Source organism: Procambarus clarkii, chromosome 43 (genome assembly GCF_040958095.1).
Source record: "Procambarus clarkii isolate CNS0578487 chromosome 43, FALCON_Pclarkii_2.0, whole genome shotgun sequence".
NCBI lineage: Eukaryota > Metazoa > Arthropoda > Malacostraca > Decapoda > Cambaridae > Procambarus > Procambarus clarkii.
Window position 1 is genome coordinate 33,242,381 of NC_091192.1, and position 24,146 is coordinate 33,266,526.

At 45.1% G+C, this 24,146-nt stretch overlaps 1 protein-coding gene across 1 annotated transcript; it reads right to left on the reverse strand.

The window, feature by feature from the left end:
• Positions 1–1,512: 1,512 nt before the first annotated feature.
• LOC123755940 (methyl farnesoate epoxidase) lies at positions 1,513–23,658 on the reverse strand. Its single transcript, XM_069300217.1, has 11 exons — positions 23,549–23,658; positions 18,680–18,799; positions 15,190–15,426; positions 12,732–12,898; positions 12,465–12,590; positions 8,502–8,612; positions 6,369–6,483; positions 6,102–6,282; positions 4,724–4,823; positions 3,989–4,148; positions 1,513–2,020 (listed from the first exon to the last, which is right to left on the reverse strand). The coding sequence occupies exons 2-11, from the start codon at positions 18,759–18,761 to the stop codon at positions 1,839–1,841; spliced, it is 1,461 nt and encodes a 486-aa protein (XP_069156318.1). The 5' UTR covers positions 18,762–18,799; positions 23,549–23,658; the 3' UTR covers positions 1,513–1,838.
• Positions 23,659–24,146: the final 488 nt, after the last annotated feature.

Sequence of the window (24,146 nt, forward strand, 5' to 3'; positions counted from 1 at the left end):
GGAATTGACAGGGTGGACAAAAGCAAACTCTTTAGCACAGCTGGAACACGAACAAGGGGACACAGGTGGAAACGTAGTCCCCAAATGAGCCACAGAGAAATTAGAAAAAAATTCAATGTCAGAGTAGTTAACAAATGGAATGCATTAGGAAATGATGTGGTGGAGGCTGACTCCCTACACAGTTTCAAATGTAGATTTGGTTGAAGGCTCATTAATCTGTTCATGAGTTGACTGACAGTTGAGAGGCGGGACCAATGAGCCGAAACTCAACCACCGCAAGCACAACTAGGTGAGTATACACACACACGCACAACATGGGAAGAAAAACATCTGACTTGACAAAGAACTTTTTCAAAGCAGAAAGATGATAAGGAAACCAGACTCCCGGAGACCTCTAAGGGCAAGCCACCACTGTGCCACCACTACCAAACATACTCAAACAATATTATGTGACAATAAGCATGTCTACAGGTTTCCAAACTGTTCAGAGAAACAGCCACAAACTATTATACAAAACTCGCAATTTGTCAAGACTATTAGAAGCCTCGATGTTGCATTTAGTAAATTAAATGTTATTACCAACAGTGTTGTGGAGGAAGGAGGAGCTCCGAGCAGGTGTGACTATATAGCCCTTGGGATGGAAACGAGAGGGGAAGGAACGGTGCACAACGTATTGAACCATCGTGGGATCGAACGCCGACCTGCAAAAAATAAGCCTTCGCTCTACCGACCAGTTCGAGTGGTTATTGTGAATTTGCAGTTCATGTGATATGGATGATGGTGGATTATCACCATTTCCTACAGTGGTCCTTCCGGTTAAGTTAGAGACCAGGGGCCAGATTCACGAAAGCACTTACGCAAGCACTTACTAACCTGTACATCTTTTCTCAATCTTTGGCGACTTTGTTTACAATTATTAAACAGTTAATGAGCTCCGAAGCACCAGGAGGCTGTTCATAACAATAACAACAGTTGAATGGGAAGTTTTCATGCTTGTAAACTGTTTAATAAATGTAACCAAAGCCGTCAAAGATTGAGGAAAGATGGACACGTTCGTAAGTGCTTGCGTAAGTGCTTTCGTGAATCTGGCCCCGGGCCGGAATGCATCAAGCATATGCCCAACCACTTACGAATCCTGTACATTTGTCAGCAATCATGGCGGCTTTGTTTACATTTATTAACAAATTTACAAACTTGAAAATTACACAGCCCAAGATTATTATTTTTATAAACTACGCCGTAGTACCTCGGAACTCAAACTGTTTAATTCATGTTTGAAACCAAGCCGCCACGATTGAAGAAAGATGTACAGGATTCGTAAGTGGCTGCGTATATGCTTGATGAATCCTGGCCCCTGGTTCATTCCTAGCTAGGTATCTTAGTAAGAGATCATATATATTCTTTACTAGGCATCCTGGTAAAGAATATTTGCTAGATGTCTAGCTATTTAAAGAATCTAGATAGCCAGACATCTTCCCACATTGTATAACACTTCGGATTTATATTTAGAAATATTTATTCAATGCTTTAATATTTCAGAAAAGGATTACAAACGTAAACTTGCGTCTCTTGCCCACATACAGTATATAATTCTGAATTCCGGTGGTTTGACTGCTAGCTTCTGAACCTGGCTTTGGCGAAGAACCTGATCTCTGGAGGCTTTTGTTCCTGGCTTCGGTGAATACTCCGATTTCTGGAAGTTTGAGTGCTGGCATAATTTGGCGAAGACTCCGATTTCTTGATGCTCGGGTACTGGCTTTGACGAAGACTCTGATCTCTGGAGGCTTCATTGCTGGCTTTGACGAAGACTCTGAGCTCTGGAGGCTTCATTGCTGGCTTTAGAATCTGGCTTTGGCGAAGACTTTGAAGTCTGGTGGGCCGAGTGTGAATCCATACTTACCCTCAGTATCCAGCACAGGAAGAGCCGGATCCAGGGTGAAGAGAAAGCGTTGCATGAGAGCCGTGAAGAGCAGGTATGTTGTCATCCTAGCAAGAGACTCTCCCAGACACGCTCGACGACCTGTGGAACACGACAAGTGTAAAGTGCTTTACTTGGATCACAGAAAGTACATAGTGCTTTAAGTCCTTCACTGTGACTACGATCGAGTGTGTTCTAGCTCTAGAGCCCCGCCTGCTCTCCTTGATATACATGGAACTTTATATTTTAACTTTCGTGTGATTTCCGTGTAACTTAAAACTTCTGTATGTAGGGGGTTAAAACTTCACGGTGAGGGACACTTACAGTGCGAGGGACATTGCTACGGTGAAGGATACGTTGCTTATTTGTATATTTAAAGTCAATGTAAGTCTCATTAATGCACACAGAACTCACAATAGCGTGATGCATCACGGAATTGTGATTTCTGTGTGTAATGAAGTAAGGGCGAAGGGGTAGAACGGCCTATTGACATAGCTCGAGTGCATGGGGGAGTTGTGTAAAATCCTGGTTTGTCTCTCGGAGAGGCGGCAGGATCCAAGTAAATTTCTGGTTGCAATTCTTATACCATGTCGTAGCTCAGTCGATTAAGGCAGCGTCTGGGATGCTCTCGGACGCAGGTTCGAATCCTCGTCACGGCCCTTGTGGATTTGCTCATTAAGGCAATTTAAAGATTCTTATTATTTAATGCCAAAATTATATATTTGTCTGTCACTTCTTCCGAGTTGGAGAACATGTAATATGACAAACATTTTTAATGTTTGCCAAGGCTGTTGGGCATCTAGTGGGGAGGCTTGTAACTAGCAAGAGGACCTGGGTTCGAATCCCAGAATGAGCAGCAAGCCTTCACGGTGATCACCCCCGGGGGACGCTCCAGTTATTGGCTACGTGGAGGCTGACTGACGAGGTGTGTTGTGGGGAAACTTGGCGGCGACTATCCTAACCAGCTCCAGTACCCCAGTCCTTCTTTAGTCACAAGTCCAACACCTTCACCAACATTCACAATCAAGTTCAACACCTTCGCTAACAGTCACACTCAAGTCCAACACCTTCACCAACATTCACAATCAAGTTCAACACCTTCACCAACAGTCACAATCAAGTCCAACACCTTCACCAACATTCACAATCAAGTTCAACACCTTCACCAACAGTCACAATCAAGTCCAACACCTTCACCAACATTCACAATCAAGTTCAACACCTTCACCAACTGTCACAATCAAGTCCAACACCTTCACCAACAGTCACAATCAAGTCCAACACCTTTACCAACAGTCACAATCAAGTCCAACACCTTCACCAGGTCACAATCAAGTCCAACACCTTTACCAACAGTCACAATCAAGTCCAATATATTCACCAACAGTCACAATCAAGTCCAACACTTACACCCATACTCAAGTCCAACACCTTCACCAACAGTCACAATCAAGTCCAACAACTTTACCAACAGTCACAATCAAGTCCAACACCTTCACCAACAGTCACAATCAAGTCCAACACCTTCACCAGGTCACAATCAAGTCCAACACCTTCACCAACAGTCACAATCAGATTCAACACCTTCACCAAGTCACAATCAAGTCCAACGCCTACACCAACAGTCACAATTAAGTCCAACACCTTCACAAACAGTCACACTCAGGTCCAACACCTACACCAACAGTCACATTCAAGTCCAACACCTTCACTAACAGTCACACTCAAGTCCAACACCTTCACCAACAGTCACACTCAAGTCTAATGTCTTCACCAACAGTCGCACTCAAGTCCAACACCTTCACCAACAGTCGCACTCAAGTCCAACACCTTCAACAGTCGCACTCAAGTCCAACACCTTCACCAACAGTCACACTCAAGTTCAACACCTTCACCAACAGTCACAATCAAGTCCAACACTTGCACCAATAGTCACAATCAAGTCCAACACCTGCAGCAAGTCACAATCAAGTCCAACACCTTCACCAACCGTCACACTCAAATCCAACACCTTCACCAACAGTCACAATCAAGTCCAACACCTTCACCGACAGTCACAAGACCTGTTACCTTTGCCGAAGGGAATCATGCGCTCATCTGAGCGATATGACCCGTCGGGGTTGATGAATCTCTCCGGGCGAAAGATCTCCGGGTCACCCCAGTAGTCCTTGTCCATGTGGATGCTGTAGAGGTTGTTCATCACTGTAGCTCCCGCTGGGATACGGTGACCCTGTGGCAGGTCACAGTCTGTATACTTCTGTATAACCAGGGTTATACACAAGTATTTTTATACCAGGGTTCACAGAAGCGTTCTTATACCAGGGTTACACGGAAGTATTTTTATACCAGGGTTACACAGAAGAGTTCTTATACCAGGGTTACACGGAAGAGTTTTTATACCAGGGTTACACAGAAGAGTTCTTATACCAGGGTTACACAGAAGAGTTCTTATACCAGGGTTACACAGAAGAGTTCTTATACCAGGGTTACACAGAAGAGTTCTTATACCAGGGTTACACAGAAGAGTTTTATACCAGGGTTACACAGAAGAGTTTTTACACCAGGGTTACACAGAAGTATTTTTATACCAGGGTTCACAGAAGAGTTCTTATACCAGGGTTACACAAAAGTATTTTTATACCAGGGTTACACAGAAGAGTTTTTATACCAGGGTTACACAGAAGAGTTTTTATACCAGAGTTACACAGAAGTGTAATAGCTGAAGTCTACTTCTGTGTAACACTGGTGAGGTCACTGGGTGTAGAATACACCACCATAGAGGAGTGGGTGAAGCAAGGGCCTCACCTGCAGCATGGTGTCCCTGAGGGCCTTGTGAGGAACGGTCAGTGGTGCGGCGCCCCTGAAGCGGAAAGCCTCCGTCAGCGTCGCCTCAGTGTACACCAACCTGTGGGGTAAGATGTGTGCTTTCACAAGTACATATTACGTCGCTGCTTGTCCAATTTACATAATAAGTACATAAGAATTAAGGAAACTGCAGAAGGCCTATTGGCCCATACGAAGTAGCTCCTATTGGTCCATACGAGGCAGCTCCTCGTATGGACCGCGATACTACCCTTTGGGTTTTGATACTGTCGTTTGGCGTTTCTAGTCCGGAGTGTCACGACGCTTGGCGTACATATCACCTTGGGTCACAGGATAGCTGATAGATATTGAACGTTTTCTGGCTGGTTCTCCCGGCGGGGTGACGGTGTCCGGCGCCGGCTTGGCCGAGAGGTGCCGGGAGTTGGTGGGTAGCTGGTGTGCCCTCAGCCGTGGTGGGCGGCTGGTGTGCCCTCAGCCGTGGTGGGCGGCTGGTGTGCCCTCAGCCGTGGTGGGCGGCTGGTGTGCCCTCAGCCGTGGTGGGCGGCTGGTGTGCCCTCAGCCGTGGTGGGCGGCTGGTGTGCCCTCAGCCGTGGTGGGCGGCTGGTGTGCCCTCAGCCGTGGTGGGCGGCTGGTGTGCCCTCAGCCGTGGTGGGCGGCTGGTGTGCCCTCAGCCGTGGTGGGCGGCTGGTGTGCCCTCAGCCGTGGTGGGCGGCTGGTGTGCCCTCAGCCGTGGTGGCCGGCTGATGTGCCCTCAGCCGTGGTGGCCGGCTGGTGTGCCCTCAGCCGTGGTGGCCGGCTGGTGTCCCTTCAGCCGTGGTGGCCGGCTGGTGTCCCTTCAGCCGTGGTGGCCGGCTGGTGTACCTTCAGCCGTGGTGGCCGGCTGGTGTACCTTCAGCCGTGGTGGCCGGCTGGTGTGCCCTCAGCCGTGGTGGGCGGCTGGTGTGCCCTCAGCCGTGGTGGGCGGCTGGCTTCTGCTCTGCCGGGGGGCAATGGATGACTTTTGCGTTTTAGTTGGGAGTCGAATTTTTGGTTTCGCTACGCATTGTTCTGTGTGTGGGGGCAGTGCCGGTGCTTGTCACCCTGAGGGACTCCTAGGGCACCCTAATCATCTATTTGCCCATCATGTTTATACGCCGCGAGACGCATTTGCTTATGCCAACAGGCACCGTACATTTATCCATTAGGCTTTGCAATTTACCCTTTAGGAGTACATATCGGGATGCATCCGATCCCTAGATCGTTGTCTCCCCCTAAATCAACAAAACAACAACAACATGAGAGGGAGTTTGTCCTCCATGGAAGGTTTTGAAATAAGGTTCACAACTAATCAGTCTGTCTTCCAGAGATAGACGGGACTCACTTGGTTCGGTCGCTTATACAGGGAAGACGGCTGCGTCCTATGACACTGTCCAGCTCCTTATGTACTTTGTACATCACACGGGGATTGAGCACGGACAGAAGGACCGAGAAGGCCACGGACGACGACCCAGTCTCCACCCCGGCACTGAACAGGTCCGTACACAAAGCGTACAGTTGGAAACCTGCCGGAAAATACAATATACGAATAAACGGAGCACAAGGTGTTGTGTGGCAGTGTTTGAGAGGATAAAACCCACACCAAACTAACTTGTGAATGTGGTGTCTGGGTTGTGTTTGTTCTTGTTGATTTCGTTGATGTAGAGGTCCATAAAGTCCCGCGGATTGGCGGGGTCGATGGTAGCCTCGTGTTCCTGCAGCGCCTTCTGTTGACACACCCACACACGAAAGTTTTATTCAAACTATTAGGATTTTATTTGTATATTTTTCGATTGTTTATATATTTTTAATAAATTTATATATATATATATAATATATATATATATATATATATATATATATATATATATATATATATATATATATATATATATATATATATATATATATATATACATGAAGTCAATGGCATCATCAAGACGTCACAGCCCAGTAGCCAGCAAAGAGAGAACCTGGATTTATTAAATTCCTAAACTCTGACAGTCGTACTTGTCTCCCGGTTGAGATTACATGTGCCTAGACCAGTTGCAGGCAACTGATGTGAGATGACAGATACCTGCCTAATACCTACTTATATCTCCTCCAGTGTAAGTTGGAGAAGGAGGTGGTCGAGGCAGAACACAAACTCAAGTTTGAAATGTAGATATGATAAAGCCTACAAAGGTTCAGAAACCTATACACCAGTTGATCGACATGTTGAGAGGCGGAATTAACAACCCGTCCTCGACTCAAGTCCATTACATCCAGCGGTCGACCCCACAGACGCATTCATCAATTTTAACATGGTGTTCATTCAAAACGGAAATTTTCTCAAATTTAAGTTAATATTATAATATCTCAGCATATTGTGCATATATAGGCATAGGTTAGGTGTTTAGGTTCTGTTGGCGATTATTAGTATTTGTAGTACGTGGGTGAAGCATTTACAGCGTTGTGGTTCGAACAAAATTCGTCAGTGAAGCACTTGTTCCGGAAGTGCTCGAATGAAATCAGTTGTGAGTCGTGTATAAACCGTTTTTCATTGATAAACAGGGGGTTTGGCGGGTGGATGGAATCACTTTTGGGTCTTCGTTTAGAGGACGGGTTGGGATCAAAGAGCCGAAGCTCAACCCTCGCAAGGACAATTGGGTGAATAACCGACCACTTAATTTTAAATCACCCGAACATTCAACCAAAGATACGTGCAGACCCATAGTGCTATATACTAACTACGGGACTTACACACACCGCCATAATGCAGCCTGTCCTCATAAACAAAGGCCAAAATCCATTCCATGCACCCGCCAAACCCATGTTTATGAATGGAAAAACGGTTTACACACGACTCACAACTGATGTCCGAACACTTCCGGAACAAGTGCTTCACTGACGAATTTTGTTCGAATCACAACGCTATAAATGCTTCACCCACGTACTACAAATACTAATAATCGCCAACAGAACCCAAACACCTAACCTTACATAACCTATGCCTATATATGCCCAATATGCTAATATATTATAATATTAACTCATATTTGAGAAAATTCCCGTTTTGAATGAACAACATGTTAACATTTATGAATGCGTCTTTGGGGTCGACCGCTGGATGGAATGGACTTTTTCTGAGGACGGGTTATCTTGAGATTATCTTGAGATGATCTCGGGGCTTTTAGTGTCCCCCCCGGCCCGGTCCGCGACCAGGCCTCCACCCACAGGAAACAGCCCGTGACAGCTGACTAACACCCAGGTACCTGTTTTACTGCTAGGTAACAGGGGCATAGGGTGAAAGAAACTCTGCCCATTGTTTCTCGCCGGCGCCTGGGATCGAACCCGGGACCACAAGTCCAGCGTTCTGTCCGCTCGGCCGACCGGCTCCCGGCATAAAGATTGTATCAAGGTGCGCGACGCCGCCCCAAACATAGCCCGAGCGGTCACACAGAGGAGAAAACCGCACAGCCTGTTTGAATCTTTTAAGGGATTCAAGAGGGGAAGATAAGTGCTTTAAAAAATCTCTATTATATTTCCGTTTTCGTTCAGATTATTTGCTTTGAAACTACTATTATTAGTATATTATTTTTTTGTTATACAACACATCCAAGCGAGCTTGCTTGACTTGTACGGGGTCCCTCTCCCCCAAGGTCAACTGTTGACCTTCCCCAGGATGCCACCCACAACAGTTGACCAACTCCCAGGTAACTATTTAAAAAGAGGAACATTTCATAAACACAGTAAATAAACAAACCGTTATAAATTCCAGGATGGGCTTCATGTTGTTGATGACGGTGTTGAAGCCTGCGCTCCTGGGCAGGACGTGGCGCACACCCTTGAACACTTTCACAATGCCTCCTGTGATCTGTTGCAGGGAATTGAACAGTGAAGTTTAGGTCTTGGAGCCAAACGAAGAATGACAATACGCCACAATAACGTGGCTGAACAACACACATACACACACACACTCACACACACACACACACACACACACACACACACACACACACACACACACACACACACACACACACACACACACACAGAAGAGGGGTTTTCAGTAAGTTTACTGAAAACAAAAAACTGGCATTCCGAAAGGGAAACTATGAGGAGATAAGAAAATTCCAAACAGATATAACATGGGAAACAGAACTCAGGGAAAAAACGGCCCAAGACATGATGGACTACGTCACGCTGAAGTGTAAGAACGCAGCAAACAAGTTTGTCCCAGTCCACAGGGAAAACAGTGAAATGAAGATGAGAAACCCATGGTTTAATCAGAGATGTAGGCTAGCTAAGCAGCAAAGTAAAAGAGTATGGAGAAACTATAGGAATAACAGGACACTGGAGAGCAGAGAAAGATACCAGAATGCCAGGAATGAATATGTCAGGATGAGAAGAGAGGCAGAAAGACAATACGAAAATGACATCGCAAGCAAGACAAAGACTCAGCCTAAATTGCTGCACAGCCATATCAGGAGAAAAAGAACAGTAAAGGAACAGGTTATGAAATTAAGGATAGGGGCAGAAGCATTCACTACAAACGACAAGGAAGTGTGTGAGGAACTGAATAAGAAATTCCAAAAGGTCTTCACCTTAGAGCAAGGAGAAATTCCAGAGATAAGAGAGGGAATAGCTAACCAGGAACCACTGGAAGAGTTTGAGATTACCAGCGGGGAAGTAAGGAAGTGTTTACTAGAGTTGGATATGACAAAGGCTATAGGCCCAGATGGAATCTCCCCATGGGTACTAAAGGAAGGAGCAAAAGCACTGTGCCTGCCACTCTCCATAGTGTATAATAAATAACTGGCAACAGGGGAACTGCCAGAAATTTGGAAAGCAGATAACGTTGTCCCGATATACAAGAAAGGGGATAGACAGAAGGCACTGAACTACAAGCCAGTGTCCCTAACCTGCATACCATGCAAGCTGATGGAGAAGATTGTGTGAAGAAAGCTAGTGGAGCATCTGGAGCGAAGGAACTTTGTAACACAGCATCAACATGGGTTCAGGGATGGCAAGTCCTTCCTCACAGGGTTAATTGAATTCTACGACCAGGCAAGAAAGAGAGGGGTGGGCAGACTGCATATTTTTGGATTCCCAGAAAGCCTTTGATACAGTACCACACAAGAGACTAGTGAAAAAGCTGGAGATTCAGGCTGGAGTGAAAGGGAAGGTACTCCGGTGGATAGAGGAGTACCAAAGCAACAGGAGACAACGAGTCAGTGTGAGGGGTGAGGTCTCAGATTGGCGAGACGTTACAAGTGGAGTCCCGCAGGGGTCAGTCCTTGGACCTATACTGTTTCTGGTATATCTAAATGATCTCCCAGAGGGTATAGACTCGTTTCTCTCAATGTTTGCTGATGATGCTAAAATTATGAGGAGGATTGAAACAGAGGATGATAGTAGGAGGCTACAAGATGACCTAGACAAACTGAATGAATGGTCCAACAAATGGCTGCTAAAGTTCAACCCGAGTAAATGCAAAGTAATGAAACTAGGCGGTGGAAACAGGAGGCCAGACACAGGATACAGAATAGGAGATGAAGTACTTCATGAAACGGACAGAGAGAAAGATCTAGGAGTTGATATCACACCAAACCTGTCTCCTGAAGCCCACATCAAAAGAATAAAATCAGCGGCCTATGCGAGGCTGGCTAACATCAGAACAACGTTCAGGAACCTGTGTAAGGAATCATTCAGAACCTTGTACACCACATATGTAAGACCAATCCTGGAGTATGCGGCCCCAGCATGGAGCCCGTACCTTGTCAAGCACAAGACGAAGCTGGAAAAAGTTCAGAGGTATGCCACTAGACCAGTCCCAGAACTAAGAGGCATGAGTTACGAGGAAAGGCTGCGGGAAATGCACCTTACGACACTGGAAGACAGAAGAGTGAGGGGAGACATGATCACTACAACAAAATCCTCGGGGAAATTGACAGGGTCGACAAGGATAAACTATTCAACACTGGTGGTACGCGAACAAGGGGACACAGGTGGAAACTGAGTACCCACATGAGCCACAGGAACGTTAGAAAGAACTTTTTCAGTGTCAGAGTAGTTAACAGGTGGAATGTATTTGGCAGTGATATGGTGGAGGCTGACTCCATACACAGTTTCAAATGTAGATATGATAGAGCCCAGTAGGCTCAGGAATCTGTACACCAGTTGATTGACGGTTGAGAGGCGGGACCAAAGAGCCAATGCTCAACCCCCGCAAGCACAAATAGGTGAGTACAAATAGGCGAGTACACATTGGGTGTATTCACCTAGTTGTGCTTGCGGGGATGGAGCTCTGCTCTTTCGGCCTGCCTGTCAACTGTCAGTCAATCAGTTGTTACTAACTACTAACTAATTTTTTCACACACACGCGCGCGCGCGCGGGACAGACTGACGTTCTCCTGTCAAGTCGTGACAATAATGATTATTGACTGACTGTGACAATAAATGTTTTGACTTGATTTGGCCATCAATCTCTGGAGAGTTATTACGGCCGTGACAATAGCCTATTGACCAGCCGGTTACTATAATTTAGTCCTCAACATAGACCAGGAATTCGCACTGTATATTCAACAAGACGCGGGATATACCTCTTGGTGCATATATTTCTGGCCATTGACAGGTGTGGGATTATGTTGTGTAATGAAGTTACCTTCAGGCTATGCCCGTCCAAGCTGCGGCCTCCATAACTCATTTCCAATACAGGGTTGTGGCATTTACCAACCCGGCCCACCGCAAAATGCATCAATTTGATTGTACTGTCTTGAAAAGAATTTGTTCTCATATGTGAATATATATTTATTAATATTTTATATATATTTTGGCATAGATTAGGTTCTGTTGATAATTATTTTTAATTACATTACACGGGCGAAGCATTTATTTATGAGTGATTCGAACAGAGGTCGTCAGCGAAGTTCAAGTTCAAGAAATGTTCGAACGTCATTAGTTGTGAGTCGTGTGTAGAGTATTTTACACTCATAAACTGGAGGTTTTGCGGCTGAATAAGCAAGCCTTTGGCCTTTTTTTTATAAGGACGGCTGTGTGCTTTTTTGGTGTCCACATTAAACCTTTATGAAACTTCCAATGACAGCATTATACACAAAATTAGATACATTATCTCACATTTCATTTAAAGTTGAAGCTTCGTAAAAATTGTACTGTAGATAACAACAACAATAATAATAAATAATAATAATAATAATAATAATAATAATAATAATAATAATAATAATAATAATAATAATAATAATATAAAAATTATTATTAAATCATCATTATTATTACTGCATGTGGATGCCCTATTATTAAAGCAGCCTAAGTGAAAGTGGAGTGGTGAAGCAATAGCCCCGTACTGTGAACCGTGAGGTTCACAGTACGGGCACACAGTCACGCATCCAGGCACACAACGCCTATACCGATACAGTTAACGAAAGCTATAAGCAGATCTCAATATAATAACACAAGCTGCTGTTTACATAACATGCTGTTGATAGAGCCAGACAGAGGATGTACTTAACTTATTGGTTTAGATACACTGAGAGTTGTCTTCAACTTGGACAAAGTTCAGAGCTGAAATATACCGGCTCAGTAAGTCTTTTTGATACGCTGAAATAATCCTACAAAAGACCGATATATACCGTAATAATCCTCCAGAGGTTGGTGGGCCTCAAGCCCATAACCAAACCCGAGAAGAACACTACGTATAGCTTACTTCTCCAGCACGGAACAAGACGTTGAGAATGTCGACGAGGTACAAGAGGGACGGGTCCTTCCTGCTGAACCTGGTCCCGCCCACCAGCGCCCACAGGATGTTGATGGCTGACACGCCCGCCAGACCCTGCCACGCGTTCCAACATGCCGGGATTAATAGGGTTGATATTAATATAATTCACAAATTCACAATACTGGGAAACCCCATGCTGGCAGTAGACTTGAATTCTATATAATGTTAAGGTAGTAACTAGTTATATTCAGTTACCTGGAGTCTGATGCTGCCTTTGGTCTCCTCTATCTCCTCGAGGAGTTCTCTGGCTTCATCCTGGATAACTTCCTCGTGGGACCTCTTACCAAACCCAAGATTACGGAACTGGTGGAGGGTGAACCGCCGCTGTTCCTTCCAGAAGTCATTCTCCACGAACATTACTCCTGAGGGATAATAATATTAATATTAATAATTCATTGTGTTAGGGGGGAGGGGTTCAGGCAGCCATTGTACATATATACATGTTAGGCTTATATCTATTTCCCCCCCCCACCCCCACCCCAGGGGGGGAACCACTGACCCTCCCCAGGATACAACTCCATACAACAAGTTGACTAACTCCTGGGTTACACTTTACTGTTAGGTGAACAGCGGCATTAGGTGATAGGAAACGCGCCCAACTATTTCTGTCCGACTAGGAGGGATTCGAACCCGGAATTCCCGGGTATACTGGGTGAGGGTACCCTGCTGGACTCGTGTCTCTTCCCCCCCCCCTTTTCCTTTTCCTTTCCCCTCCTCTCTCTCTCTCTGTCTCTGTTTCTCTCTCTCTCTCTCTCTCTCTCTCTCTCTCTCTCTCTCTCTCTCTCTCTCTCTCTCTCTCTCTCTATCTCTCTCTCTCTCTCTCTCCTCCCCCCCCCACCCCCCTTCTCCCGCCCTCTCCCCCCCAAAAATCTCCCCTCTACCCTCTCAGAAAATTGACTATTACGAAGCCTTGAAAAATCTTCTGGAAACTAGAGAAAACACTCCAATCCCTCGAATTCAGATTTCATGGAAATCGCAGGGGGTCACTATAAATGCCAATATTTCTTAAAATGTGGTACGGAGGCCGATCCCGCGTGTGGCATGACACTCACATGTCCCCAATGGGTCATCTTGGGAAAGTTGGTTACGGTTAGCCCCAAGCATCTGCCTCCTTGTTCGAACAGACATTCTATTTATATCTAAATATAAATATATCTATATGTTATTGAATAAGAAAAAAGGGTTATATTAATGATTCTAGTACGAATCTTCTCTATATTTCTTATATTCTTCACTTGAGAAGCTACTTTATTGATCGAAAAGAGATGTAAAAGTTTCGTAATTGGTTGCGTAAATGCGTGAGAGATCCCGGCCCTGTACCCTTACCAAGCAACTCAGATTTCTACAAGATTATCTTGCAGGCGATGAGTCACAATAACGTGACTAAAGTAAGTTGACCAGACCACACACTAGAAGGTGAAGGTGACAATCGACTTGAGAATGGTCCAGGACGGACCGAAACGTCGTCGTCCCTTCACCTTCTAGTGTGTGGTGTGGTCAAGATTATCTGGTTGTGGGAACCGACCTGTGAGATTTATATTTATTTAATTTATATGAATTTATATTTACGTTAATTTATATACTTCGATAGCAATTTGTATAATGATAAGTGGACTGTATTTCTGCAATAATCTCATAATCTCACAAATCGATCCTCTACACATTAGGGGGGGTTTATTAGTTTATATATATGCAGCCAATCAAACTACAGAATTAGACTACATACATTGAAAAGGTTCCTTATCTTATAGTACAGCAGGTTAGTCCACCAGGTATAACTAGGGTGTAGACACCAAATTATCCTCTTTGAGGTAGCTTCCATCACCCAGTAACTGGTGCACAAAATCTTGCTTCCTCGTCTTGACCTGTCAAAAGTGCGCTAACTGTGAAGCCAGATACCTATATATGACAAGCTATATCAGAGAAAATACTGTACATGGAACATTGAAGACCTGGCTTAATTACCTTTAGTTTGAGGCTTCCACGTGCTCTAACCGGGTCACCCTATATAATGACATTAATGGCCACTAATGATAGATAATGGGTTTCGGAAAGAACACTTAACTTGAATTTGTTGACAGCGTGTTGAAAATGGTACACTTTTGGTTTCCATAACACTACGTCCAAGTAAAATTAACAGGAGCCGAATTTGCTCCCATGTGAGCCTCTGGTCTCGTATAAACAATGGCAATGTCTAACACTCCATACTACTGACGCCTGGCCGACATTGTCCAGATATGATAGGAGCCAAATTTGCTCCACACGTCTCGGAGGTGACACAACAATGGCTGCCCTCCTTCCTCACTCTCACGCCTGGCTTACATTGTCCACATGTCAGAAAGTGATAGAAGGGTCACATTTACTCTACTTTAATATTGATAATTAAGTTAATTTATATAAGATGTTTTATGATGGTAAAGTCCAAAGACTAATGTATTTAAGAACAATTCCCAGCAGAATAGCTGGTGAATTATAATAGTATGTGGTGATGATATCCCGTTTTCTATAGACGGTAATTCCACTACAAGTTACGTTTTCTATGGGTAACTTGTTTATACAACACAGCTCTTATCTGTCTGTATGATATTATTATTAAATGGTGTCGGATTTTCCGACACTGGTTTAGGCAAGGTGCGTGTTCAGCCGTGCTCACCTCTCTGCTTGCCATCGTACAGTATCTCGGCGAATATATTATCAGGTCGCCCATTGAGGTCCTCATTGAGGAGGGACTCCTTGACGGCGCGCCAGCCATTGACCACCACCAGGGGAGTGTTGCCCATGTACAGACCGACGACGGGGCCGTAGGTCGAGGAGAGCTTCCACCACTGCTTGTGTGGCGGCTCCTTCCCCATGAACGGCAGGTAGCCGACCAGAGGTAGCCTCGTAGGACCTATGGAAGAGAAATAGGTTTACACACTTGTACCAGCCTTAGGATTTATTCTGAATACAAAACACTGCAGCAAACATGAGACCACTCCTAGAGTATGCAACTCCTGCATGGACCTCACCTCTTCTAAGCAAAAATATGACAAAGAGTAGTTGCAAATGTTGCTACAAGTTTGGCTTCAACAGAGAACTGAGCTACGATAGATGGATAAGAGATTAGAAAATAACATATCACTGCACCTTTAGAAGAACTAGGGGGGAGAAATAATCACTACATATAAAATTTAAAGGGGAATAGAGGAAGAACAACAACTGTGTCCAGAGAGGAAATTGACCAAGAGGTCAAAGGTGGAAGTTACAACTCAAGACGAGTCAGAAGATTTGAGAGAGAGAGAGAGAGAGAGAGAGAGAGAGAGAGAGACGAGAATACAGAGATAAAACAGGTGGATGAAGTTAACAGTGAAGGAACACTTCGCTACAGTCTCATGGTGTCTCTGATTTCAATCTTAATGTTTGTGAACACGTACGGTGTCGACACAATGGGGGGGGGGGGTTTATCAGGAGATAGCGCCAAGCCATTACGACTACATAGCACTGGGAAGGGATGATGATAAGGATCCGAGATGGGACGGAGGGAGGGAAGGAATGATGCCCAACCACTTGGACGGTCGGGGATTGAACGCTGACCTGCATGAAGTGAGACCGTCGCTCTACCGTCCACCCCAAGTGTTTGAGGGACCTGGGGAGGGAGAGAACAATAAGTTCTCTCCTAAGTGGGAAACCAGAGGTACCTGTAGCAGGGGCCAGCCTTTAACCTCACTACTGGTTAAATAGAAATATATACAGAAACCAGAGTTCTGCTAAGTAACCTTCAGTACAATTCCTAGAGATCTAAATATTTGACCATTTAGGTATCACTAACTCAGAGACACTGTTCCTTTCTATGTTAAACTGCAAACTCGGAACTTCGCCGCCACCACCTGCTATGTTCTGAGTAAATCCCTCAATTGACGGAAAGCAGGATACCATCAATTAAGCGTATCATGAAACTGTATCCCCCAATTATATGGAAAGGAGGGATAAGCTTACGTTAATGTGGAAATTAAATGAAAAGGGATTATCTTTTTAATTAAGTAAATGCCTGTTGACTTGCATGAGGAAACTGGGTGTAAACATGAGGCTTGCGGTCAACAGTAATGTGAAATAAACGTGGGGGGAAAATTCCACTAAACGCTATAAATTCTATAACTATTTATTACACCAAAATTATGTATCAAAATAATATTTAGTAAATACCCTGACGAAAGCACTACTTAACTGAGGCAATTGTAAATCCTATAACAATAAATGTGGTCTTCTACAGTATACTAACTCCGACCCAGAGACCTTATAATATCACAGCCTAGCCACGATGGTCTGGCGGCTCCTTTTTTTTTGGGGGGGGGGGAGTAAAGAGGAAGGAGAGGCATAGGTGAAGGGAAGTAGAGAAGTGGGAAATACAGTGAGAGGTATGAAAGCAGGCGGGCTGTCCGCCAGGGAGAGATGTTGTTCCCCGAGTTGATGTTGACCAGACCACACACTAGAAGGTGAAGGGACGACGACGTTTCGGTCCGTCCTGGACCATTCTCAAGTCGATTGTGGGGAGGAAGTCACAATCGACTTGAGAATGGTCCAAGACGGACCTTCACCTTTTTTCTTTTTTTTTGAGATATATACAAGAGTTGTTACATTCTTGTACAGCCACTAGTACGCGTAGCGTTACGGGCAAGTCCCTGGAATACGATCCCCGCCGTTAAGAATCGTTTTTACAACCAAGTACACATTTTACTGTTGAGTTAAACAGAGGCTACAGTTAAGGATTTGCGCCCAGTAAATCCATGGGTTCGTACAGGATACGAACCCATGACAAAGCGCTCGCGGAACGCCAGGCGAGTGTCTTACCACTGCACCACGGAGGCCTTCTAGTGTGTGGTCTGGTCAACATACTTTAGCCACGTTATTGTAACTCATCCCCAGTTGATGCTTAGCTTACACTGAGTCTCCCTCTCCACACTGACCTCCTAGGTGGCTGACCTAGCTAGTTGCCAAATTAATATTTGAAAAAGATTTTTAACTAAAATCCAGTATTTGTCACTGAAGGTGACTTCTACTTCCAAAACAAATGGGAATTATCTAGATACTCGAGCCAGGCTAATTACAATATTCAGTAGCACTTGTATTACACTAATTTACATAGTTTAACAAATAAGTTGGTAGGTATCTATTTTCCAGTGAGCGACACATGTCTTACATATATTCAAATCTTATTGACGTCAAACATCTCTTTGATATCATCCAAGACCTATTCCTTATTCTCAGTTGTCATTAATTTTTTAACATAAGTACTTAACCATGACTAATAATTCCTCCTAATTCTGAAATACATTCATAATACTCCTAGTTCAAAGACACGTCACCGGAGGCAGTTGGCGCCAACGTTTTCTACACTCTAGTTCCTTAGGGATGTCTCAGGCTACCAGTCAGGTCACGTCAACTACCACCTCACTACTAACTCCCAATGTTTATATCTATGAACTTTCTATATTACAGTTCTACTGTTACATACTCACCTGGGGGAACCAGAGGTACTCACCTGGGGGGAACCAGAGGTACTCACCTGGGGGGAACCAGAGGTACTCACCTGGGGGGAACCAGAGGTACTCACCTGGGGGGTAACCAGAGGTACTCACCTGGGGGGTAACCAGAGGTACTCACCTGGGGGGAACCAGAGGTACTCACCTGGGGGGAACCAGAGGTACTCACCTGGGGGGAACCAGAGGTACTCACCTGGGGGGAACCAGAGGTACTCACCTGGGGGGTAACCAGAGGTACTCACCTGGGGGAACCAGAGGTACTCACCTGGGGGGAACCAGAGGTACTCACCTGGGGGGAACCAGAGGTACTCACCTGGGGGGAACCAGAGGTACTCACCTGGGGGGTAACCAGAGGTACTCACCTGGGGGGGTAACCAGAGGTACTCACCTGGGGTGAGGGGACGAGAGGTACTCACCTGGGGGGAGGGGGCGAGAGGTACTCACCTGGGGGTGGGAACCAGAGGTACTCACCTGGGGGGGGGGGGAACCAGAGGTACTCACCTGGAGGGCACCAGAGGTACTCACCTGGGGGGCACCAGAGGTACTCACCTGGGGGGGGGAACCAGAGGTACTCACCTGGGGGGCACCAGAGGTACTCACCTGGGGGGCACCAGAGGTACTCACCTGGGGGGAAGCCCCGGGGCTTGCAGGAGGCCAGGTAGAGGGCACAGAGCACCACCAACACTCCCAACAACAACAACAACATCTTCAGGTCGTGGTCGTCGTCCTCCACCACTGGCGGCACTAAAATAGTCGTGATTTAAAGATTAATGATAATCCTGGTATCATGATGAGTCTGGTATCATGATGAGTTTGGTATCATGGTGAGTCTGGTATCATGATGAGTCTGGTATCATGATGAGTCTGGTATCATGGTGAGTCTGGTATCATGGTGAGTCTGGTATCATGATGAGTCTGGTATCATGATGAGTCTGGTATCATGATGAGTTTGGTATCATGATGAGTCTGGTATCATGATGAATCTGGTATCATGGTGAGTCTGGTATCATGGTGAGTCTCGTATCATGATGAGTCTCGTATCATGATGAGTCTGGTATCATGATGAGTCTGGTATCATGATGAGTTTGGTATCATGATGAGTTTGGTATCATGATGAGTCTGGTATCATGATGAATCTGGTATCATGGTGAGTCTGGTATCATGATGAGTCTGGTATCATGATGAGTCTGGTATCATGATGAGTCTGGTATCATGATGAGTCTGGTATCATGATGAGTCTGGTATCATGATGAGTCTGGTATCATGATGAGTCTGGTATCATGATGAGTCTGGTATCATGATGAGCCTGGTAACATGATGAGCCTGGTAACATGATGAGCCTGGTATCATGATGAGTCTGGTATCATGATGAGCCTGGTATCATGATGAGCCTGGTATCATGATGAGTCTGGTATCATGATGAGCCTGGTATCATGATGAGTCTGGTATCATGATGAGCCTGGTATCATGATGAGTCTGGTATCATGATGAGTCTGGTATCATGATGAGACTGGTCTCATGATGAGTCTGGTATCATGATGAGTCTGGTATCATGATGAGTCTGGTATCATGATGAGTTTGGTATCATGATGAGTCTGGTATCATGATGAATCTGGTATCATGGTGAGTCTGGTATCATGGTGAGTCTCGTATCATGATGAGTCTCGTATCATGATGAGTCTCGTATCATGATGAGTCTGGTATCATGATGAGTTTGGTATCATGATGAGTTTGGTATCATGATGAGTCTGGTATCATGATGAATCTGGTATCATGGTGAGTCTGGTATCATGGTGAGTCTCGTATCATGATGAGTCTGGTATCATGATGAGTCTGGTATCATGATGAGCCTGGTATCATGATGAGCCTGGTATCATGATGAGTCTGGTATCATGATGAGCCTGGTATCATGATGAGCCTGGTATCATGATGAGTCTGGTATCATGATGAGCCTGGTATCATAATGAGTCTGGTATCACACTAATTTCAAGCAATTCGAGTCTAAATAATATATGACAAAACACGTAATAATCATCTACACTTAATTTATGTCCTATACCCTACTTTATGTGTAAAAAAAAATAAAACTAATACTGAGGTTATACCATGGGGCTCGAACCCGGACCCGTGGACTCCGCTGGCACACACACTACCGACTACCCCGGCGCCGTGTGGAGCTCCACCACTGTGGTGAAGCATCTCTGTTTTTTTATATATTGTTATAAGGAGGAATAACTAAGCCACTATGATTAGGTATATCAGGGTATATAACAGAGCACATGGGAAGGTATATGAGGACAAGGAGCTGGGATATCAGGACAAGGTGCTGGGATATCAGGACAAGGAGCTGGGATATGAGGATAAGGAGCTGGGATATCAGGACAAGGTGCTGGGATATCAGAACAAGGAGCTGGGATATCAGGACAAGGAGCTGGGATATCAGGACAAGGAGCTGGGATATCAGGACAAGGAGCTGGGATATCAGGACAAGGTGCTGGGATATCAGGACAAGGAGCTGGGATATGAGGATAAGGAGCTGGGATATCAGGACAAGGTGCTGGGATATCAGAACAAGGAGCTGGGATATCAGGACAAGGAGCTGGGATATCAGGACAAGGAGCTGGGATATCAGGACAAGGAGCTGGGATATCAGGACAAGGTGCTGGGATATCAGGACAAGGAGCTGGGATATGAGGACAAGGAGCTGGGATATCAGGACAAGGTGCTGGGATATCAGAACAAGGAGCTGGGATATCAGGACAAGGAGCTGGGATATCAGGACAAGGAGCTGGGATATCAGGACAAGGTGCTGGGATATCAGGACAAGGAGCTGGGATATCAGGACAAGGTGCTGGGATATCAGGACAAGGTGCTGGGATATCAGGACAAGGAGCTGGGATATCAGGACAAGGAGCTGGGATATCAGGACAAGGTGCTGGGATATCAGGACAAGGTGCTGGGATATCAGGACAAGGAGCTGGGATATCCAGGACAAGGAGCTGGGATATCAGGACAAGGAGCTGGGATATCAGGACAAGGAGCTGGGATATCAGGACAAGGAGCTGGGATATCAGGACAAGGTGCTGGGATATCAGGACAAGGAACAGGGATATCAGGACAAGGAGCTGGGATATCAGGACAAGGAGCAGGGATATCAGGACAAGGTGCTGGGATATCAGGACAAGGTGCTGGGATATCAGGACAAGGAGCTGGGATATCAGGACAAGGAGCAGGGATATCAGGACAAGGTGCTGGGATATCAGGACAAGGAGCTGGGATATCAGGACAAGGAGCAGGGATATCAGGACAAGGTGCTGGGATATCAGGACAAGGAGCAGGGATATCAGGACAAGGAGCTGGGATATCAGGACAAGGAGCAGGGATATCAGGACAAGGTGCTGGGATATCAGGACGAGGTGCTGGGATATCAGGACAAGGAGCTGGGATATCAGGACAAGGAGCTGGGATATCAGGACAAGGTGCTGGGATATCAGGACAAGGTGCTGGGATATCAGGACAAGGTGCTGGGATATCAGGACAAGGAGCTGGGATATCAGGACAAGGAGCTGGGATATCAGGACAAGGAGCTGGGATATCAGGACAAGGAGCTGGGATATCAGGACAAGGAGCAGGGATATCAGGACAAGGTGCTGGGATATCAGGACAAGGAGCTGGGATATCAGAACAAGGTGCTGGGATATCAGAACAAGGAGCTGGGATATCAGGACAAGGAGCTGGGATATCAGGACAAGGTGCTGGGATATCAGGACAAGGAGCTGGGATATCAGGACAAGGAGCTGGGATATCAGGACAAGGAGCTGGGATATCAGGACAAGGAGCTGGGATATCAGGACAAGGAGCTGAGATATCAGGACAAGGAGCTGGGATATCAGGACAAGGAGCTGGGATATCAGGACAGGGAGCTGGGATATCAGTACAAGGTGCTGGGATATCAGGACAAGGAACAGCGGTCTGAGGACAAGGACTTGGGATAGGTGAACATAGAACAGGAAACGAAGCGTTGAACCTCTCGATTGTAAACCGTTAGCGCAGCCCACTGCGCCAGAGAGCACCCACAACATAACAGCATAAGTGGCTTAGTATAGACGGCAGAAATGTTCAAAGTTTCAGCCTCTATCACTCTCCCACTCCGTAAAGAATACAACTGTTTTGTTCAACCCGAACCGTACGAACCCAAGCAACCCACCTCACCTATCGAGGACAACGCATAGAAATATTTCGACTAAAACGTAGCAATTTTAACGTTGTGGATAATTCCGTGAGAAATACGACGTATTAGGCGAGATGACGAGTTGGTAAGCATGTCCAGGCTACAGGGGCATAGAGGTAACTTTATGCAGCTTGTATTATTATCCAACTATTATTATTTGGTCTTATCGTACACATCTCAAGATAATCACAAAATTTAAAAAAAAAAAATTCCTATTTGTCTTTTTTAAATATTATTATTATATTATATTAAGAACATAAATTATTGATTTAGTTATATTAGTTTAAGTTAGGTTAGGAAGAGTTGGTTAGGTTCGGTCATATATCTACGTTAGTTTTAACTAAAATTTAAAAAAAAATAGCTCATACATAATGAAATTAATAGCTTTATCATTTCATAAGAAAAAAATGAGAAAATATTGAAATTCTGGGAAACTTGGCTTATTAGGCAAATCGGGCCTTGCATAGTAGGCCGAGAAGTGCGTTCTGGCTACTAGGTACGACATATATATATATATATATATATATATATATATATATATATATATATATATATATATATATATATATATATGCGAACAAGCCTGAATGGTCCCCAGGACTATATGCGACTGAAAACTCACACCCCAGAAGTGACTCGAACCCATACTCCCAGGAGCAACGCAACTGGTAACTACAGGACGCCTTAATCCGCTTGACCATCACGGCCGGACAAAAGGAAGTGATAGCCGAAGCTATTTGAACCACTTCCCCGCCGGCAACTCGGATGGTTATCTTGGGCATAGCATTTCACCAAATCACCTCATTCTTTGGGGCACACGTGAGGAACACAAATGCGAACAAGCCTGAATGGTCCCCAGGACTATATGCGACTGAAAACTCACACCCCAGAAGTGACTCGAACCCATACTCCCAGGAGCAGCGCAACTGGTAACTACAGGGCGCCTTAATCCGCTTGACCATCACGGCCAGACAAATGGAAGTGATAGCCGAAGCTATTTGAGTTGCCGGCGGGGAAGTGGTTCAAATAGCTTCGGCTATCACTTCCTTTTGTCCGGCCGTAATGGTCAAGCGGATTAAGGCGCCCTGTAGTTACCAGTTGCGTTGCTCCTGGGAGTATGGGTTCGAGTCACTTCTGGGGTGTGAGTTTTCAGTCATATATATATATATATATATATATATATATATATATATATATATATATATATATATATATATCTGCTTACTGCTACTGTTCAGAGTTTGATGAACAGAATAATTTACCGTGTGCTTGGAGCTAGAGCGTGCGTGTAATCCCCCTGGCGGCCAGAAGCACACTGGCAGGTCCCTGCCCGAGCTGGCTTGTATAACCTTGAACGTCTTGTCCACAGCCTATCGTCATCTCACCCAAAATGCCATGTATTAATAATAATTAAAATTGCCGTAATAGTGACGTTTTCAATGTATCCCTCTAGACGGATTTTACCTAGATTTTTCTGTAGGAATTCTACTCCTAGAGGGTGTTGCTTGGAGCGGCCACCAGGCCAACATGTCCACGACAACCTGGTTGGTCCGACAATTCTTGTAGGAACGTGTAAACAAATTCTTGAACACGTTTAGTTTTGTATCAGCAATATTACTAATGCTTGCTGGGAGGATATTGAACAGCCGGGGGAACCTCTTGATGTTGTTCATGCAGTGTTCTTCACTGGTTCTATTCTGCATTTCCTTCCGCATCTTTCGCTCCAGTATTTTGTTATTTTACTGTGCAACTTTGGAAGGTAGTCCAACAGTATCTTCCATGTATATATTATTTGATACCTCTCATGTTCCTTTGCAGAGAGAGCATTTTGCGAGTTTAGAGACGGTGCCAATAGTTGAA

Excerpts from the sequence above, each read along its gene's own strand:
- LOC123755940 (XM_069300217.1), bottom strand. The coding sequence starts at position 18,761 with ATGTTGTTGTTGTTGTTGGGAGTGTTGGTGGTGCTCTGTGCCCTCTAC. Across the intron at positions 8,613-12,464 it reads TCTTGTTCCGTGCTGGAGAA|ATCACAGGAGGCATTGTGAA; the intron begins GTAAGCTATACG and ends TCCCTGCAACAG. Across the intron at positions 2,021-3,988 it reads CATGATTCCCTTCGGCAAAG|GTCGTCGAGCGTGTCTGGGA; the intron begins GTAACAGGTCTT and ends CGTGTTCCACAG.